Consider the following 22,489-nt stretch of genomic DNA (forward strand, 5'->3'; position numbering starts at 1 on the left):
TTTCATCAGCAGCTTGAGTACACCTACTTTAAAGGGCATTGGCAGGAGTACTGAACTTCGTGGTGTTTGGAAAAACCAGAGTGAACTGAACCCAGTTCAGCTCAGTAGACCCAAAACTATTATTCAGCAGGTGCAGTGCTTAGTGGCAAGAGGGCATTGTAAAAATGCAATATCAGACCTTTAATCCAGGTTGATGACAAGTCTGAAGGGACAACAATGATTCCACATAGTCACACTTGATTTAGTGAAGTGGAGAACATTCAGATGTGATGCATTACTGGAATCCTAAGTTCATCACAAGATTCTAGGTGCCCATGTGGTCATACATTGCCCTCCATCCACTCATTGTGAAATAGCGGTCTACCTAATACCTGCAAACTAATTGTCTCCCTGCTCTTCACAATTGATTAAAGCTGCTCAGGCCTTTCCATAAAACCATAAGACATAGGAACAGAGTTAGGCCATTCAGTCTATCGAGTCTGCTCTGTCATTTGATCATGACTGATTTTTAGCAGTCATGATTGCCCTTCAGTCACACAAACTCAACCCCAATGAACTAAAATGAAATAGATAGAAAAAAAACTAAGCAAACACCTTGTTATTAGTCCAATGCTCACAGACAACTCTAATGATCATTCATACAAATGTAGAGAAATGGACAAATGTAAACGAAGCCTCCAATGTACAACCCCAGTCAACCGGGAGAGACCACAGACCATATAATCCACAACGGTCTTCAAACAAGAAGGGGTACTCTTCTCACAATTGTATTGTTTAAATATTAAAAATAAATTATAGTTGCTGATCTATATCAGCTCTGCTTGTGTTTATTTACTGAATCTGTTCACTTTAAGTGGGTGGATGAAAGCAGAAAACTACTCTAAATGGATGGTTGATTTCCAGGTCGAAAGTTACTTGGTCTCAATGCAACATTTTGGCTCAACTACCTACATATAGGTTGTTCTGCATTTACTTCAGTCTTATGAATGGAGATGAAGCTCATAATCATTTGTTTGTTCGGAGAATCCTTCTTTGCACACAAGTTAGTTTTTCCCATCCCTGGGTCCTGCATACTACCTAGTAATGGCTATTGAAAAAAATTAATACACATCATTTCCAGATCTCTGCAACAGAGGTAGACAAAAATAGCGATTTGCATATGAGGTTTCTTTGTGACAAGTATCTGACCTCCAACATACAAACTGAACCTTCAAAATAAGTATCTTTTGTTTATTTTCTAAAAAGGAGCCTCAAGCGATTTCTTTTGTGAGTACTGGTTAGCTCAACACCTGATGTAACTAATTGTAAGTTATATAGTTCATGCTTTGGTGTTTTCTGGTATCCTACAATTTGTACAGGACAGCAATTTGCTATTTCATCAGCTTTAGTCCTCGAAATTGCATTGTAATTAAGAAACCCAATGATCGTCGAGTCATCCACCTGGAAAACAGGCTCAATGCCCTATGAATTCCGGGCTAATCATCAAGCAATTGCAAATCATGCAAACTCCAAATGGCATTGGGTTTCAGGGTTCAACCTGGGCCACTGGAAATGTGAGGTAGCTGTCATGGTACCCAGATGGCTGTCCCTATATTTTCAGCCTTTGGATGGGTGTTTTACAGGAGAAAAGTAAAGGGCCATATTGAAATTTATGTGACAATTGCTTAGAAAGCATTTGTGGGATGCTGACACCCAGGCATCAGATGACAATTTGCAAAGTTAACACAAGGACAGATGTCATTCATGTTAGCTTCTAATGATTCAATGAAATAAGAAAAAGATCTGCAATGGATTCATTAATGAGTCAACTGCCTGGTCTTTAAGTATTTTTACAGTATAACAATGTAAGGATAATATAACAGGTAAATTCACATCTGCTAGAATTTGTCTATTTCTTCTATACTTAAATTGATCAAAAGGAAATTTTCCAAGTTGGGTTGTAAGCATATGATCTCTCATGATCAGCTTTCTGCCTTACATTTTGCACAGGTGTCTCATAAGGTCACTAATGAAGACCAAAATTCATGTTTTTGACATGACTTAGGAAACACAAATGAACATGTTACATGGAACTGTACAGCAGACTCAACTTTAAATGTCTGATTCACTACTCTCTTTATTTCCACTATATAAACCTTAAATACAGTATTTTCCTCATGAAGTAGTGTGTTTATTTTCCATATGTATGTTTTAGGTTCCACAAGGACAAAGATAATATATGTTGCTCCTTATTGCAAAAATCTGATTCATAATAGTCTGACTTTTGCTCAACAGGTAGGGCTTCACAAAATTTACATTTATCGGCCAAGGAAAACATTAAAGAATAGAGCCAAAGATTTATAGTGAATATTAATACTTAAGTCAATTTCCAACATATAGTGAATGGATTTTTAATAGGTGTTTTAGAGAGCAAATTCTTTCCGCTTTGATACTGTGAAAAAGCACTTATCCGTGGTCTTTGTCAGAAAACCTGATGAGCTATCAAAATTAACAAAATTATGCGATTTAATCTCTGCAGTTGTTGCGTTAATGAACTGCACTGTCATAGCAAATGGAGGAACTATTTTCAGGGACTATCTTGAGAGTGTTTGGTATGTTGTACAACTTGACAATACGTTGATTATTCTTTTCAACACACTAAACAGTAGGTGTATCTTGCATCACTTCTCAAGCCATCATTGATGGTTAACATTTTATAAATGGCCAGATCTTGCCCCTCTGCCCAGGATCGTCACCTGCAATCCATGCATAATTGCACTCATTTAGAGATACAGCCTGGTGACAGGCCTTTCGGCTTAATGAGTCTGTGTCTCCCAGTCGCAACCATGTGACCAATTAACCGACTGACCTGCACACCTTTGGAACGTGGGAGGAAACTGAAGCACCCAGAACAACTCACACCGTCAGGGGACAAGAATACAAATTCTTTAAAGATAGTGGCAGAATCGAACCTGGGTCGCTGTGGCTGTAACAGTGTTACACTAACTGCTACACTACTGTTCCGCCCCTTACCAGGGGTTGTTTCTGGAGGACTGATTTCTATATGCTCCTGCATCATTGAGGCAGGTGATTTGTGGAATTATTCTCTTGACCTCAAAAGACTGAACAAAAAAACCCCTTTTCTTTCAAAGTAGAACTTGCAATTGCTGAAAACCATTAGACTAGAACCTTGTATTGATTTGTTTTGTACTTCATTTTAGCAACTGAAAGACAAATTAGAATATACAAGAGAACAGTAGTCTAATAAATCTTGCATGAGGTTATCCAAGACATTAGAACCTAGGCCTATGTAACAAGAAAACAATGAGCAAACATGACCAATAAGGAGAACAATGTTTTGGTGGTCAGTGGGAATAAAGGTAAGGAGGTATTAACATTGCTACTACACCCAGAACAAGAGTTGACCTAATTAGTCAGAGGAGTCATTATCCTGTTCAGTCAAATTCAACAAGTCCTTCCAGTCAAACTGACGATTCCAAGAATAATCATATGCAGCAACCAGCTAAGGTAGGGATCTATACGCAGAATAGTTTAAGCAATTTGTTATAGTTAATGACGGTACTGACTCGACTTGCTGAATTTTGCAATACATAACTGAAAATAAAATAATTTGATTCTGTCTTCTGCCCCTTTTTTTTCAGTCCTGATGAAAGGTCTTGTCCCAAAACGTAGACTGTTTATTCCACTCCACAAAAGCTGCCTGACTTGCAGATTTCCTCTAAAATGGTTAGATTAGCGAGGTCTGATCAGTGACTAACGCTCAGATGAAGCAGCACAACAGCTCTGTCCTTGCAGATGAAAGGTAAATCTGCGAGTGGAGCTTTGACTTCTGTCAAAGGTATCACCACTGATAACAGCTATTTAAAAATTATTATAAATCAAATAATAACTTCTTTAAATATTCTGAATTGCTAATGGGAACAAATTAAACCATTTGCAAATAATTAAATATATTAAACTGAAGTAAAATAATTAAAATAAAAGCCTGCTTCTTTGCTTATGAATCTGCAGGCAAAGACTCTTTATTGAAATCAAAGGGGCCTCCAATTTTACACCAGATCGGAAATAACATAGGATCTGAGAGGTGATTCCCCAGCACAAGATGATGCTCTTCCGTTAAATACCGTTAATTCAGTAACTCCTGGCTGCTATCCTTGGTAGTGCAAAAGCTTTGAAGAATTCTTTAGTTTAAATGCCCGTAATTCCAATCAGCAAAACTTAATTTAACTTTATAGAGGCCTGGACGATACTAATCAATATCTCTAAAAAGTTTGGTTTGTCAGCTGGTAGCAGTCGCACCGCTAGATCTTAAGTCCCACTCCAGTGCATCTATGCTGCCTCTCCAGGGTAACAGGCAGACTCTGCTCAACGTCCATGTATTAATCCAAGGTTTATGTTGCTCTCATATGAACATGAAGACTCAGGAATTATGGCATAGCATGATGAGCATAGTACAATGCCATTGCACAACATGGTACTTACTGACTGCTACTTATGAGTCTATCACTGCAAATGGGACAATTTTGACATTGCTGAATCATCACTTCTTGTGCACTTCTTGCACAACTTCCTGTGCAAAGCTGACTACATGAAGGAAAACACACTAACCTAAACAAAGACTGGATACTTAGAGTTGTGGGCAATTAGAGAAGGCTTCTACGCCCAGTCAGAGTCTGTGATTGGCTTGGCTTTTGGAGTTTTGATCAATGCAGTATTTGGGCCTTAGGACACTGGAAAATGGTTATTGTGTTGCATTCCGAGAAAAGTGCACTTCAGCTGTTTAGCACCGAATCCTACAGCACATCACGATCAACTCTCTAGGCCAAAGAATGTCGTGGACTCACTTCAACAATGAAGTGGGAGCTGTCCTATCCCATAGTCAACAACTCTAACATACAACTACCAATTCATTATCCCATCGTGGTCTGGAAGAGCTCGATAAGCACAAATATGAAAATGCATTTCCCCCATTGGAAATCGTGGCTACACTTCAGAAGTACTTCATTATCTAGGAAAGCATTTTAGAAATTCAGGAAAGGATGTGAATAACCAATTTTTTTCTTGAAACTGGCTTAATTCAACCTGCCTGGCTGAAGCAATACGACAAGACAAACGGGAGAAATGGTGAGAGTTGTGCACGTAAATAAAGCCTTAAGTTAAAAAAATAACACCAACCTATACAAAGAGGGAAAATGAAACACCACTTAATGGGTTAAGTAGAAATGTCTGCAATGGTCAGAAACATACTGACTGGCTGATAGATATCACATCATTTTAGTTTTCTAAGTTTGGGTTGGGAGAATCTAAGATAACAGAACCTCAAATGTCATCATACAAATAAATTAATAACTTAAACTAGGTTAATTTAAAGTGGATAATTTATTTGGTTGAATTTAACCAAATATCAAGTGAAAATAGGATGTATCCTTCTGATATAAGACAGGCCAGGGATGGCAGGGCAGATGTTTTTGAAATTACAGTATGCGATAGCTAGTGGAGACCAGGAAATAACATCTTCGGTAATTTGCTTTATAACTCTAGCAGCAGTGGAGTCAAGGATCCAGGAAGAATGAGTGCTACAACCTAGATGTTAGGGGTAAGTTTTTTTACGCACAGAGTAGTGAGTGCGTGGAATGGGCTGCCGGTGACGGTGGTGGAGGCGGATATGATAGGGTCTTTCAAGAGACTCCTGGACAAGTATATGGAGCTCAGAAAAACAGAGGGCTATGGGTCACCCAAGGTAATTTCTAGGGTAAGGACATGTTGGGCACAGCATTGTGGGCTGAAGAGCCTGTATTGTGCTGTAGGTTTCTATGTTTCTATGAACCTTGCAAATAGGGAACCCTCATAACCCAGGCACCTGTATCAGTAGCCAGGATGCATTACATCATCACTCTTTACATCTTCTTCATCCCACTAAATATCTTCTGAGGAGGATATCATTTATTTGCCTTGTTTCTCCTGCAAGTGCAATTCCAGCTCGATGGCTGTGCATTTATGTTAAGATTATTTAATGCTGGACAGTTCAATATTTGTTCAGGCAGCTTTGTTGTTCCTTTGACCTGGTCAGTCACCCTTCTCATGATGTTTTGGCATTCATTTTACTTGTATGTTGGACTTCATTGGTCAGGTTCTAATAAAAGATTGCAGAGGATGTCTCTTTTGCTGCTTTGCAACCTTTTTTAAAATCTGCTTCAGATCTGCACAGCTCAGACTGCCATAAAATGAGAGCATTGTGGCAGCCGTCCAGCCACCTGGCATACTCGCTTCTATACCTATGTTTGAATGTGCACCATCTGCACACTAATGTGGTTGAAAACTCCTTGTTCTGGGCTGCTCAGATTGCCATCCATGTCTATTCTATGGCAACATGCATAAGGCAGCCAGAATCACAAAGCTGAGTGACTTAAAAGATTAACGTAATTTCTGTTTCTGGAAAGCAACTAATTTGTGAATTATCTCATGCCTACGTATGTCAGTTGATGGGGAGTTCCTAGTTATGCAGTCCAAAGGCAAAAACAATTGAAGATGAAGGTTACTTTACCAGCCATTGGTAACCTATAGCTAGCAGACCAAAAGGCAACATTGCCCTGTAGGGCACTGGAGACATCAACCACTACCTAATATGATATACTGAGACATCGCTATTTAATCACATCAAGAACATTTTTCTTCTGTCTACTGATTTGCTTCATGGGTAGTAGCTCCTTTAAGTTGAACTTCTTTGTTGGAGTGCCCTGTTGTAATGCTGTATTTCAGTGATATCAGGCTGCGATGGGTGCTGTTGCTGGAGGTGCCTATGAATGCCTTAATTCACATCAGATATCCAGGTAAAAGTGGCATTCATTCTAAAGCCAGTCTCCAAAATGCATTAGTAAATCCCACATTGTACAATTTAACGTTTCTAAAGATCATGTGGACAAATCCTTTCCCACAGCAGGCACAAAAGCAGCTGTGAGTGCACTATAGTTTTTGCCATCCTTACCTCAGCTTGCTTCAAATTCTGCTACCTCAGTTTGCTTCTCTTGGTTCCACTGGTAAATTTCAGGGAGCAAATGGAAATGAAAACCATGTAACAATATTACTTTCATTGAATGATTAGTATATGGAATTTGACAAGCTGCTGCTCAAGGGACTAGAGGACAGGACTGGTTGCTGGGACTGTGAGTGAATAACACCACTGCTGAGTGATGGTGCTCCCTTTGTGAAAGTTGTTCGGTTAGGTTTTCCCACATCTGCTTTAAACCAACCCCTCACTAGTTTTCAAATCCATAAACTCTAATCAATTTTCAGCTGTAAATTTTTATTAATAATTTATATTTAACCATTGCCTCTGTATGTCAGAACTATGATTTTAATCTGTGTGTCAGTGAAAACTTTCCTGGGATATTTTGGCTATCAGTTTACTTGTTTACCAAGTAGTCCCAAAATTTAACCTGAACTTCTGAGCATTTAAGAATGTCAGTGGAAAGCAGCACAGCCCATCCTTAAGTTTATGTCTGTTGAGGGCAATGGGTTCAACAAATATTATAAATGATGAACTGTACAAGGAAGCCCACTATACTCTCCAAGCAGGAAGAAGTCTTAAAATATCTTATTTTCCTCTGTGGAACTACTCTTCTGGTTTCCAAAATGAGTATTTAAACCTTACTTTCTGGTCCCCATTGTAGGGATCACTCAAACTTCCTCCCTGCAATTTAACAGGTCTACAGCAAATTAAATCTCCCTGGCTCTCCACTCAGCTTTTGAACACCTAGACAACGGCAAAATATATGTCAGGCTGCTGTTTATCTACAACATCTCAGGTGTACAACACTATTATCCTCTCACTACTAATCAACAAGCTTTAAAACCTGACCTCTGTACCTCCCTCTGCCTCTGCAACCTCAACTTTATTTTCGGGAGACCACAGTCAAATACCTCCTCCTCTCTGACAATCAATGCAGTGCACTTCAAGAGTGCAGTCTTAGCCCACTGCTCTACTCAATGTACACTCATGAGAGTGTGGCTAAGCACACTCATAAGTATGTGGCTTGGCACCACTCAAATGTCATCTATTAATTTTCCAATGACTCCACTGTTGGCAGAATCTCAGATGACGATAAGGAGGAGACAAGGAGTGAGGTACTTTGGCAGGCTGAGTGGAGTCATAACAACAACCTTGTACTCCACATCAGCAGGACCAAGGTTGTGGACTTCTGGAAGTGGAAATTAGGAGAACACACACCAGTCCTCACTGAAAGGTCAGCATGGAAAAGATGAACAGTTTCATAGGCGTCAACATCCCAGAGGATTTATTCTGGGCATAATATATTGATGCAGCCACAAAGAAGGAATACCAGTGGCTCGACTTCATTGGGACTTTGAGGAGATTTAATATGTCACCAAAGTCTTACAAATTTCTATAGATGTACAGTGGTGAGTAGTCTGACTGGTTACCTCATGGTCTCATATTGACCCTCCAATGCACAGGATCTCAAGGGGCTGCAGAGGGCTGTGGACTCCAGCTACTTCCATCAGAGGCACAACCCTCTCAACCACTGAGGACATCTTCGAGAGGTGGTGCTTCAAGAAGAGGGCATGCATCATTAAAGACCCTCACCATCCACGACACACCCTCTTTGCAATACCACCATTGGGGAGGTGATACATAGTCATAGTCATAGTCATAGTCATACCTTATTGATCCCGGTGAAAATTGGTTAATTGGTACAGATGCTTGAAGACCCACACTCAATGTCTTAAGAAGACCTTCTTCTCCTTCACCGAACGGTCCATGAACCCATGAACACTACCTCGTCATTTGTCTTTTGCACTATTTAGTTTGCAATTTATAGTTATTTTTATGTCTTGCACTGTACTGCTATTGCAAAACAACAAATTTCATAACAAACTTCTCTGATAATAAATCCTGATTTTGATTCTGATTTCCCCAGTTCTAAGCAGAGGCTTTCTGTGCTTTAATAATACATTGTGACCCATCAGGTGGCTACCAATTTCAAGTGGTTTCAAATGACAGATTTATGGATTATATGCAGATGAAGCCCAGGATTGATTTCATAATCTCAAGTTTGGGATGATTTACCTTAGCTATCACCTGTTCTGTTTCCTGGCCATGTTAAAATTAAGGGGCTGAAGTTTAATTGAAGGTAACTAAAACCAAGTTTATTTCTCTAAACAAAACTGTAGAAGCATAAGTCTGTCACTCGGCTGTACACTAATCCTTCGGAATAGCTGCTTAGGGGCTAACAACCTTTCTATAGTTTTGACTGGATGAAGAAATAAAGTTGCAGAAATTTTATCATTTATTTATCAATGATAAAAACAAATCATATAATTTAATCCAATGGTGCCAATGTACAAAGTCTGAATATGGAAACCTTTGGGGTACAGGGTGTTGAATCAGGTCATTGCAATCTTATCATCAATAAACAGCAGGATGTTATGAAGGCATGAAGCTTAATAATTATGCATCTGTGCACAATCTGTCCAATGGTGTTTTAGAAGTGCAATTAGTTCCTACAGCAAACTGAATGATGTTTAAAGATTAATCAATAGATTAGTTACGAAAGATAGTATATAACCATGTGAATTATTTATGTTTGTAATACATACTCTGGGCTTGAAAGCGATTAACTTCAAAATCATTTCAACTGTGAAGAGTCCGGTGAAAAGCATATTAAGGACATCCATGGCTTGGCTAAAGGTCGATGACTGGCCGTGGTGCTGCACAATATGAAAACAAGGAATTAGATAATAATCCATAACACTACAACATATTGTTATAGCATTTATATTTTAATATAATTTGATTTAATTTGAGGTCCAAGAGTTTGGTTTCTTCTGTGACTTCTTAAGTAACCATTGCTATGAGAAAAAGATATATTCCTTTAGGAGTTGTGCAACCATCAGAAGAAAAAAAGGAAAGAATGAACACATAAGTTTCTGATCGAGAAATTTAATATTTAAGTTACCTCAAAAATGGTAGTCTGAGATCTAGATTCCAGCTGGCAGTTTCTCATGTCTCCCTGGCTGACTATTTTTTTTTACTGTTCTCTAATCTGAAAACATCCTTTGACCAAGATTTTCTGTCTTTTTTGTTCCTGACCAAACTTGCACATTTTTTTATTCCAGCCAGCTTTTTATATAGGACTTTAACAAGCACCTTTTGAAAATCCATACAGAAAATATTGGCTCATTCCATTCATTAGCCTTCTCCAATTGAATAAATAAACTCCTGTATGAAATATTGTGGGATATTGGTAGCTCAGGTTGGCTATTTGGAAGTTTGGTTGATTTCCGAGCTTGGCAAAAAGTTTGCTGGTGTTTCGGCTCCAATCGAGAAGCCATCATCAATGCGCAGTTGAGGGTGTTGTCTCCTCAGAATGCCAGCTTATATACTCCTATGGGGTCTGAGTGGATATTGATTAGACGTCATGATCTGGTTGGCTGGTTAAAAATAGTGTGAACAGTTTAGCAGTGGAAGATTCCGATTGGCTAGCTTCAAATCAAAGCACAACAAAATGTGACTGATAGAACAAATGCCATCTACAAAATCCAGTGTGGTGACCGCGACAGGCTCTACATTGGTCAAACAGGAAGAAAACTATCAACCAGGCTACACAAGCCTCAGCTAGCGAGCAGAAGACATGACCCACTCTCACTAGTATCAGCTCACGAAGACAAAGAAGGACACCATTTCAAATGGATGGCAGTCAGAGTCCTGACTGAAGCAAGATCAAGAAAAGAATGAGAAGTTCTTGAAGAGTGGTTCTCTACAGAAGGATCCATTGACAAAGATCCTGTATATGAACCCTTATGTAGAAAAGAGGGACAACGATGTCAACAATCAACGAATTGCCAGTAATCTCGGGATCAGGACAGCAAAGCAAATACTTCCAATGGACTTCCATCAAAGCTGGCCGATCAGAATCTTCCACTGCTAAACTGTTCACGGTGTTTTGAACCAGCCAACCAGATCACAACGTTTAATTAATATCTATTTGACCCCTCCCCGCCTCCCCCCCGGAGGAATATATAAACTGGCATTCTGCAGCGACAACACCCTCAACTGCACACTGATGATTGCTTCTCGACTGGAGCCAAAACGTCTGCAAACATTTTGCCAAGCCTGGTGACCAACCAAACTTCCAAACTCCTGTATATTATCACTTGGTCCACAAGAGTTGCTGGTTTTAAAAATATAAACTCGACACAAAGGCATTCTTTTTAATTAGAAACAAGGGGCAAATGGAGATAATTCAGTCCCTTAATCTAACTGCATGTCATATAGACTTATGCACATGAACTCCATTCATCTGCTTCAGTTGAATATACCTTGCAACTTCTAAATAAAACAACATTATTGATCTCATTTTTTTAAAAATTCCAATTATTCCAGCACTCAAAAAAACTTTAGGAGGAAAAAAATCAGATTCTTCTGCACTTTCTGGTCAGAAATTCTTCCTGGTTGCTCTCCTGGTTTTAAACATGTAGTTCTATTGTTACCCCAACAGAGTAAATGGTTTCTCATTATTTATGCTATTCAAACCTGGTTGGAGCAGAAATAGTCTGATAGCATGCTTTGTGAAGGTTCTCATTGAAACAACAATGACTTAAGTGAGACAGTGAAATCCAAATGATACCTTTGAATCCAAAGCTCAATTAACTGTAATTTCTGTTTCCATAGATATTGCCTGACCTTTTGAGAATTTCTGTTTTTTTTGTCTGTTACACAAAATATCATTTTATGCTGCAGAATTCATATAATGCTGTGCAGAAAATACATGGCTCTTGATTTAGATTGCTTGCTATGACTGCCAAACCGCTAAATTGTCATTTGTGATTTAACTAGTAGCATTTTTATTCCTAAACCAGAAGAATGAGCATTAAACTCCTATTCAAAGGCTTCAATAGAATATCTAGCCTGACATCTTAGTCTGTTATTGAGAGTTGCAAAGGGTAAAACTGAGGAGCACATGCAATCTCAAGTAAATATTAGTAGTGTCACAGTTAGAAAAGAACAGTAGAATTTTCCTTGATCACCAATATTTAATCCACAGTCAACATAAAAAAATCATATTATCTAGTCAGTAACACACTGCTTTTTGTGAAAACTTGTGAGTAAATTGGTTGTTTTATTTCCTATATCACAATAGAAACTAAAGCTCAATGTTATTTGTTAGCTGTAAAGTTGACTGAGGTTGTGAAAGGCATTAACTACAGGAAATGTATTTTTGTATTTTTTTAAACTATGTGATTGCCAGAATAGCAGAAAGCAAGTCATATTGTTTTGTTTAGCAATTTCTGTGATCTTGTAGGAGAGACTCTATTAGATTGCTTTCAATTTTCTTCCTTTGATTTTCCTCCCATATAAAAGGTTGCCTGGCAAAATACTTTCCAATATATGATCAAAGGTGACAGAGGGGGTTCAGAAGTACAAATAAGATGATGGTTGCACTACATTGGAGGGTAAACAGATTTGAAAAACAAACTAATTTTCAAAACACATGGTAGGAAGGTATTAAAAGCACTTCTAAAACAATAAACACAATCTTAAATCTGCAAAGAATGATTTTATTGTATAATTGGTAGATAGAAGTTATCAGCCTCTGAATGTAGAACATAAGAGAGAATTTATGTGTGAGGCTGCTTATGATAGGAGATGAATCGGGACTTAGTGAAGATATCTGGGTGAGAATTGAAAGCAAAAAGGATACAGGAATAACATTGGGTGTATGTTTAGACCCCCTAATGCTGATAGTGATTTTAATGAACAACTCTATCAGAATGTAACCGGGTGATATTCAGTATCGTTAAAAGTGTACTTAGGCAGCTATCCGGGTAATGCTAGATAGTTGTCTGTGCCTTTAAGGGGAGACAGTGATGTCATTACGCATGTGCGGGATAGTGGGGAGACCATTTTGCTTTCTGCTGAAGACGTGGTAGGGCGTTGGAATCTGGTTCCTCCCAGAGTGTGCTGGGCATGGTGAGGAAAGGTGAGCAATAGATAATATCCATGTGAATTCGTTTATGCTTGTTGGCAAATTGAGAATATCGGTAATTTGACATGTTTTACTTGCGGATGCTTTAGACTTTCTCGAGTAAATGACTCAATGCTGGATCGTGTGGCTGGGGCAAAATTCCTCACCAGCCAAGTAGGTCAGTCTTCCTGTAATTTAACTACCAGACAATACCCGTAAAAGTTGTGCCAAAGTGTACCTTTGTCTAACTTTATTGTATCAGGACTGATCGTGCATGTAACTGCGTAACGTGAATGTTTAGTCTCTGTTCGGAAGTTCAGCACGTGTGTATGTCTTAGATGAGATGTATTCGCTTGCATTTTTTGCTGTTATGTATAAGATGCAGGGTGGGTGGGATTCTAATGTTGTTTGTATTGTGTTCCTTCAGGATTGCCACTACTGTATTTGTACCGATTTAGTTCTGGTATTTTTTATACTGCATACACAATTCTGTCCACACACAAGGGTGTGGATCGAAAGTTAAACTAAGATTGTAATGGCAAGAACTGGTTGTAAATTCGTTCGTTTTGTTTCATGACCCTCTTCTGGCACTTAAACATCAAAAACCGATAAAGGAGTTAAAACCCGAAAAAGTATTTGTTGTCCTGAGTGTGTACTTTTCCCCAGGCTACAAGAATATTTCAAGAAAAGCAAATTCTGAGGGTGATGTTATAGCTATGGGTTACTTTAATTTCCCAAATATTGTGTGGGAGAACCCAGTGACTGATGGATTACGGGAAAGTGAACTCATTGGGTTATTTTAAAAATGCAAACACGAGGAAACCTGCAGATGCTGGAATTTCAAGCAACACACATCAAAGTTGCTGGTGAACGCAGCAGGCCAGGCAGCATCTCTAGGAAGAGGTACAGTCGACGTTTCGGGCCGAGACCCTTCGTCAGGACTCACGAAGGACGAAGGGTCTCGGCCCAAAACGTCGACTGTACCTCTTCCTAGAGATGCTGCCTGGCCTGCTGTGTTCACCAGCAACTTTGATGTGTGTTCATTGAGTTATTGGATGATTGTTTTTTGACCCAGTATGTTAATGCACCAACAAGAGGGGTGGCCTGTCTTGATTTGATATTCCGTAACAATCAGGATAGAATTTTGAGTACAGAAGTTGTTGGGCCTTTAGGAACAAGTGATCATAACATTTTTAGTCTTAAAGTCTTTTTGGGAGAATATATGAGTAAAAACCAAAGCCATTAAATTGAATTTCAAAAACACAAAGTTCGTGCAGATGTGGCAAAAGCTTCAGAAGGTAAACCGCTGTGGTAAACCATATATATGTTGTAACTGGGTTAACTGTCTGGACACGCCCCTCTGCTGACTGGCCCTGTGGCTCCTCCCACAGAGTCCTGTATAAAGGTGTTCGCCTTGCCCCTCCCCCTCAGTCCGGGGGCAGACACTCACTATGGAGGTCGTATTGTACAGCGAATAAAAGCCTTTCAGTGCTTTACCCAACCTCAGTCTTTTGGAGTTATTGAAGGTGCTTCAATTTTATTCGCTGTACATTTTAAAGCATGAAACATGCACTGAGACCCGACAAATTAGACCTCGATCCGCAATGCCTGAAGCTGGAAACGCTTTCGAACTACGGCTGGCCCGCTTCAAAGCGTACCTAGAGGAGATTAAAGTGACCGACCCCGTAGCGAAGCGCAGAGTTCTACTCTCCAGGGTCAGTCCATGGGTCTATTCGCTGATGAGAGACCAGCCGAGCTATGATGGCGCGATGAGCGCCCTCAAAAGACAATACCTGCGGCCGATAAACAGCGTCTATGCTCGGCACCGCTTAGCGACACGGCAACAATGGCCCAGGGAATCAAGTGTTGAGTTCGTCCAGGCCCTACGGACGCTTGTGCGAGCCTGCAATTGCCAGGAGCTGATGGCGGTGCAGCATGCAGAGTTCCTAGTGAGAGACGCCTTCGTCACGGGGACCAGGTCAGTGTATGTGTGCCAGCGGCTGTTGGAAAAAGCCGATCTTACCTTAAGTTCGGCAATCGAACTGGCCAACACGCTGGAGGCCGCTCTGCACAACTCCGAGGCTCTCCAGGCACGCGATCCCCCGATGGCCTCGTGGGCACCGCAGACCCCTCAACCTGCCGGCAAATCGACCTCGGCTGCCGCCAGTTGCAAGTCCCCGCAACCCACTGGCGAATCGACCTCGGCTGCCGCCAGTTGCAAGTCCCCGCAACCCACTGGCGAATCGACCTCGGCTGCCACCAGTCGTGAGTCCACAAAGTGCTACTTCTGCGGACTGGAGAAGCACCCCCGGAAACGCTGCACGGCCCGACAAGCTACCTGCTCCAGCTGTGGAAAGAAGGGCCACTTCGCGTAGGTCTGTAAGTCCAAACCGCGAGCGGGATCGAGTAGAGCCACGTGCGAAACATGGGGGTCACCATCTTGCCTGCCACCATCTTCCCTGCACACCTCCACCACGTGCGAGACATGGGGGCAGCCATCTTGGTCGGCGCCACCTCCCACTGCCTAAGACCAACGGGTGCTCACGGGGCACCCCACCGTGCCGGACCAAGACAGCGACCCAATCCTGGCTTCCATGACCCTTGACCAAAGCGCTTCCCACCAGCTCGTAAGGTCAATGATGGACATCCTGGTGGAGGGGCACAGGACAAGCTGCCTGTTTGACACAGGCAGCACGGAGAGTTTTATCCACCCGGACACGGTGCAACATTGCAGACTTATGATACGGCCGGTAAGTCAGAGGGTCACCATGGCTTCCGGGTCGCATACAACAGACATCCGGGGGGGGGGGGGTTGTGTAGCGATACTAGTGGTGCAGGGCACAGAATATTGAGACTTTACGTTTCTGGTCATGCCTCAACTGTGTGCCCCTGTGCTATTGGGGTTCGACTTCCAGAGCCACCTGAAAAGCGTGACAATGAAGTATGATGGGCCCCTCCCACCAATTACTGTCGTAAATCCCCAGTTTTATAGGGATACGTCACGTACCCCGCTACTGACCACACACACACACACACCGACCCGTGCATCCCACCCAACATCATGCCAAATGCCACACTACCGACGCCACTTGCAGCCTCTCCACCCTCAGGATCCCTCCCCCACCGCTGTTCGCCAACCTGACCCCTGACTGTAAACCCGTGGCAACTAAAAGCAGGAGGTACAGCGCAGGGGACAGAGCTTTCATTAAGTCGGAGGTGCAGCGGCTGCTCAGGGAGGGAGTCATTGAGGCAAGCACAAGTCCTTGGAGGGCGCAGGTGGTCGTTGTTCAGAACGGGGAGAAGAATAGGATGGTCGTGGACTATAGCCAGACCATCAATAGGTTCACGCAGCTCGACGCATACCCTCTACCCCGCATCGCGGATATGGTCAATCAGATAGCACAGTACAAGGTGTACTCGACCATAGACCTAAAATTCGCTTACCATTAGATCCCCATCTGTTGGGAGGACCGCCCTTACACTGCCTTCGAGGCAGATGGCAGGCTTTATCAATTCCTGCGCATCCCCTTCAGTGTCATGAATGGTGTATCAGTCTTCCAGAGGGCAATGGACCGGATGGTGGACCAGTGCCAACTGAAGGCCATGTTCCCATATCTGGATAACATCACCATCTGCGGTCACGACCAGCAGGATCACAACAATAACCTCCAAAAATTTCTCCAAGCGGCCAAAGCTTTCAATCTCACCTATAACAAGGACAAGTGTGTATTCGGGACCATCTGACTTGCTATCCTTGGCTGTGTCATGGAGAATGGAGTCACTGGCCCTGACCCAGACCATATGTGCCCCCTATTGGAACTCCCTCCTCCCAATACCCTCAGAGTCCTCAAAAGGTGCCTGGGCTTCTTTTCATATGACGCCCAATGGGTCTCTAACTGTGCAGACAAGGCCCGCCCCCTGGTCAAGTCCACCACATTCCCCCTCTCAGCCGAGGCCCGCGCGGCCTTCAGCCGCATAAAAGGGGACATTGCAAAAGCAGCAATGCATGCGGTGGATGAGGTCATTCCCTTCCAAGTAGATAGTGACGCCTCCGACTTTGCGCTGGCTGCTACCCTCAACCAGGCAGGAAGACCAGTGGCGTTCTTCTCCCGTACCCTTCAAGGCCCTGAAATTCGGCACTCCGCGGTCGAGAAAGAGGCCCAGGCCATAGTGGAAGCTATTAGGCACTGGAGTCACTATCTCGCCGGCAAAAAGTTCACCCTGCTAACTGACCAGCGCTCAGTCGCATTCATGTTTAATAACCAACAGCGGGGCAAAATCAAAAATGATAAAATTCTGAGGTGGAGAATTGAACTCTCCACCTACAACTATGACATCATGTACAGGCCTGGGAAGCTCAACAAGCCCTCCGACGCCCTATCCCGGGGAACATGCGCCAGTGCGCAGATCGACCGGCTATACGCCCTACATGTAGATCTTTGCCACCCGGGGGTCACCCGGCTTTTCCACTTTGTGAAAGCCCGGAACCTGCCTTACTCCCTTGAGGAGATCAGGATGATGACCAGGGACTGCCAAGTCTGCGCAGAGTGCAAACCGCACTTCTACCGACCCGAAAAGGCACAACTCATTAAGGCCACCCGCCCCTTTGAGCAACTGAGTGTCGACTTTAAGGACCCCCTTCCCTCCACCGACTGCAATGTGTACTTTCTTAACGTTATCAGCAAGTAATCACAGTTCCCCTTCGCCATCCCCTGCCCCGACACCGCTACCACGTCAGTTATAAAAGCCCTGCGCAAGCTCTTCACTCTGTTCGGATACCCATGCTATATCCACAGTGACAGAGGGTCCTCGTTTATGAGTGACGAGCTGTGCCAATATCTACTGGCTAGGGGAATTTCAACCAGTAGGACCACAAGCTATAATCCCCGGGGGAATGGACAGGTAGAGAAGGAGAATGCCACGGTGTGGAAAGCCACACTCTTAGCCCTCAGGTCAAAGGGACAGCCGGTCTCTCGCTGGCAGGAGGTCCTTCCCGAGGCACTCCACTCCACCCGCTCCCTGTTATGCACGGCCACTAATGCCACCCCTCATGAGCGGCTCTTTTCTTTTCCCAGAAAGTCGACCACTGGGGCCACCCTACCAACTTGGCTGACGTCCCCGGGGCCAGTGCTGCTCCGGAAACATGCAAGGAACAATAAATACTCCCCGATGGTCGAGAGGGTTCAATTACTTCATGTGAACCCCCAGTACGCCTATGTGGTTTTACCTGATGGGCGGGAAGACACGGTCTCCATCCGCGACCTGGCGCCCGCAGGAGCACCGGGCCCCTACCCTGAACACTCCATGGTGAGTATTAACCCTGTATCCACCGATATATGTACCCACGAGACACCGCGCACTCCAAGCCCTACACAGACACCCCACGACACTCCCATACTGGGCATGACGCACACGCACGAGGGATTAACAACGCCTCATGTGCTGGCACCTCAAGTCAGGTCGGAGCCAGCACAACTGCCATCGCCGATGCAATCACCACTGGTGCTACGTAGATCACAGCGACGGACTCGACCGCCTGATAGACTTGACCTGTAAATATACTTGTTTTAAATATTGTCAGTCACTTCACCTCACGGGATTCTTTCTTCAAAAAAGGAGGGGTGAATGTGGTAAACCATATATATGTTGTAACTCGGTTACCTGTCTGGACACGCCCCTCTGCTGACTGCCCCTGTGGCTCCTCCCACAGATTCCTGTATAAAGGTGTTTTGCCTTGCCCCTCCCCCTCAGTCCAGGGCAGACACTCAGCATGGAGGTCGTATTGTACAGCGAATAAAAGCCTTTCAGTATTTTACCCAACCTCAGTCTTTTGGAGTTATTGAAGGTGCTTCAACCGCAAAGAACTCCTTGATGTTGTGTCAGTTGAGGAACAATGGGGTCAATTTAAAGAGGTAATACACGCAGAGCAGGAAATGTTCATACCTAAGGTCAGGAGAAACAATAAAAATAATAGATCAACTATTATATGGATGAACAAAGCTATACATAAAAATTATTGAAGAAAAGGCTACAGTGCCTATAAAAAGTATTGACCCCCCCCGCCTTAGAAGCTTTCACGTTTTATTGTTTTACAGCAACGAATCACAGTAGATATAATTTGGCATTTTTTGATACTGATCAACAGAAAAGTATTCTTTCATGTCAAAGTGAAAACAAATCTCTACAAAGTCATCTAAATTAATTACAAATATAAAACACAAAATAATTGATTGGATAAGTATTTGCCCCCTTTAATATGACACTCCAAATTATTACTGATGCAGCCAGTTTTAGAAGTCACATAATTAATTAAATGGGATCTGTTTTCAGAGACCTGTGTGCAGTCAATGTGTTTCAATTGATTGTAGTAAAACTATACCTGTATATGGAAGGTTCAACTCTTGGTGCATTGGTGTCCTGGCAAAAACTACACCATGGAGACAAAAGAACACTTCAAGCAACTCCACAAAAAGGTTATTGAAAAGCACAAGTCAGGAGATGGATACAAGCAAATTCTAAGTCACTGAATATTCCTTGGAGTACAGTTATGTCAATCATCAAGACATCGAAAGAATATGGCACAGCTGTAAATCTGCCTAGAACAGGCTGTCCTCAAAAACTGAGTGACCATGCAAGAAGGGGTTAGTGAGGGAGGCCACCAAGGGACTTATGACAATGAGGAGTTACAAGCTTCAGTGGCTGAGATGGAGAGATTGCGCATTCAACAACTGTTGCCCGTGTGTTTCATTGGTCACAGCTTTATGGGAGAGTGGCAAGGCGAAATTAACTGTTGAAAAAAAAACTCATTAAGTTCCAGCTAGAGTTTGCTATAAGGCACGTGGGAGACTCTGAAGTCAGCTGGAAGAAAATTCTCTGGTCTGATGAGCTTTTTGGCCATCAGACTAAACGCTATGTTTGGCATAAGACAAACACTGCACATCATCAAATCACACCATCCCTATCATGGTGGCTGCATCATGCTATGGGGATGCTTCACTGCAACAGGCCTTGGAAGACTTGTGAGGGTAGAGGGTAAAATGAATGCAGCAAAATACAGGGAAATCCTGGAGGAAAACCGGATGCAGTCTGCAAGAGAACTGCGACTTGGGAGACTTGTTTTCTAGCAAGACAATGGCTCCAAACATAAAGCCAAAACTACACAAGAATGGCTTAAAAACAACAAAGTTAATGTCCTGGAGTGTCCAAGTCACCAAGTCAGAGCCCAGACCACAATCCAATTGAGAATTCATGGCTGGACTTGAAAAGGGTTGTTCACTCATGATCCCCATGCAATCTGACAGCTTGAGCAATTTTGTAAAGAAGAGTGGGGATGTCCAGATGTGTAAAGCTGATGGAGACCAATCCACATAGACTCAAGGCTGTAATTGGAGGGAAAAGGGCATCTATTAAAAACTGACTTGAAGGTGGTGAATACTTATGCAATCAATTATCTTGTGTTTTATATTTGTAATTAATTTAGGTCACTTTGTAGAGATCTGTTTTCACTTTGACACAAAAGAGTCTATTTCTGTTGATCATTGTCAAAAAAGCCAGACTAAATCCACTGTGATTCAATGTTGTAAAACAATAACAAATGAAAACTTTCAAGGGGGTGGGATTCTTCTTAAAGGCACTATATATAAGGAATAAAGAAAAAATAGTAATGATGTTAACTGTAGGGCATACGAAAATATGCTAGCTATAGTCAAGAAGGAAATTCAAATTACCAAAAGGCGGGATGAGAAGGATATTGCCGATAATGCTAAGATTGACCCCAAGAGATTATCTTGAATACTTTAGTAGTAAAAGAAAGGTCAAGGAGGAAGTTAAGTGTATGAGGAATTATAGTGGGGTGTAAAGTTATGCAGAGAAGGACATAGTGGATACTCTTAATCCACAGTTTGCTGAAGAATTCACCTATGAAGACGTTAGCAATATGCCAGTAAGTGTGGAGAAAAATAAAGTTGTTTTAAGTTACTAAGAGATCTTAGAAAGTGTGGTCCTGCTTCAGCTGAAAAGGCTATAAGTTAATAAATCTTCAGGGCCAGACAACATATATCCAAGGGTACTTAAAGAGGTCTGTGATTATATATACCAACCCCTAACATGTATTTTTCAAAAGTCAGTGAAGACTGGGGAAATCCCTCAGGACTGGAAATCCTTCAGGACTGGAAATGGGCTAATCCTGTCCTGGTATACTGTATAAGAAAAGTAATCACACTGACCCTTGTAACTATAGACCAGTGAGCCTAACGTGCATCATAGGTAAGATAATGTAAACACTACTAAAGAATGAGATGGAAGAGCAGCTGATAAGAATAGGCATGTTAGCAGAAAACCGGCATGGGTTCAAAAAGGGGAAATCATGTTTTATTAATATGCAGGAGTTCTATGAAGAGGCAACTAAAATTTATGATAACAATAGAGCAGATGATATAACTTACTTGGACTTTCAGAACTTTTGACAAGGTACCCCACGAGAGGGTAATAATCAAATTACAGGAGAAAGGTTTTCAGTGGAAGGTGTGTGAATGGGTGCAGAATTGGCTCAGAACAGAAAGCAATGAGTTATGGTGAGAGGATCATTTTCACACCAAGATGATGTTAAAAGTGGGGTTCCGCTGGGATTTGTTTTGAGGCTGCTGCTGTTTTTAATTTACATTAATGATTTGGATAAGCACCTAACAAATAAACCAGTAAAATTTGCCAATGACACAAAACTGGGGGACGGGCTGATAATACTCAGGCAGCAGAATCAATACCATTAGATCTAAACAAAATCCAGATGTGGGCAGATAAATGGCAGGTGAAATGTAATATAATTAAGTGTAAAGCTTACATATAGGAAGTCGGAATATTAGATATAAATATACAATGGGGGGAGGGTTGAGTTAAAATGGGCACTGTATGAGAAGGATTTGGGAGACCATTACAATGGACAGACTCCTCACTATCATCATCGAGACAATGCACAGAAGTGATTAGGAAGGCTAATAGAATGTTGGGCTATATAATGCGCTCAATGGAATTTAAGTCTGGAGATGTTCCCCTTAAGCTCTATAATGTGCTTGTAAGGCCACACCTCGAGTACTGTGTACAGTTTTGGTCTCCATATTGTGTGAGGGGTGTGAAGACACCAGAGAGAGTTCAGAGAAAAGTGACTAGACATTCCAGATCTGCAGGATATGAGCTTTGAAGAAAGGTTAAAACAATTAAATCTTTTTAGCCCGAGTAGACGTAGAATGAAAGGAGACATGATGGAAGTGTTCAAAGTCATTAAAGGCATAAGTAAGTTGGATGCTAGTTGCTACTTCAAGACTAACCCATCAACGAGGACACAGGGCCATAGGTGGATATGGGTTAAAGGGAGATTTCACACTAACATCAGGAAGTATTTCTTTACACAATGAGTTGTGGTCACATGGAACAAACTACCTAGTTGTGTAGTTGAGAGTAGTACCTAGAGACTCTCAAATCTAAACGCAATAGCTATTTCAACACACTAT

The 22,489-nt window shown here is 42.1% G+C and overlaps 1 protein-coding gene across 2 annotated transcripts in view; it reads right to left on the reverse strand.

Annotated features, from left to right (window-relative positions):
• Positions 1-22,489, reverse strand: part of cacna1c (calcium channel, voltage-dependent, L type, alpha 1C subunit) — a 687,918-nt gene that overhangs the window by 136,601 nt on the left and 528,828 nt on the right. For both annotated transcript variants that reach the window (XM_072267751.1, XM_072267750.1), the window contains exon 29: positions 9,616-9,726. In XM_072267751.1, coding sequence (XP_072123852.1) covers positions 9,616-9,726 — 111 coding nt within the window. The remainder of the gene's footprint in view (positions 1-9,615; positions 9,727-22,489) is intronic.

Source organism: Mobula birostris, chromosome 9 (genome assembly GCF_030028105.1).
Source record: "Mobula birostris isolate sMobBir1 chromosome 9, sMobBir1.hap1, whole genome shotgun sequence".
Taxonomy (NCBI): domain Eukaryota; kingdom Metazoa; phylum Chordata; class Chondrichthyes; order Myliobatiformes; family Myliobatidae; genus Mobula; species Mobula birostris.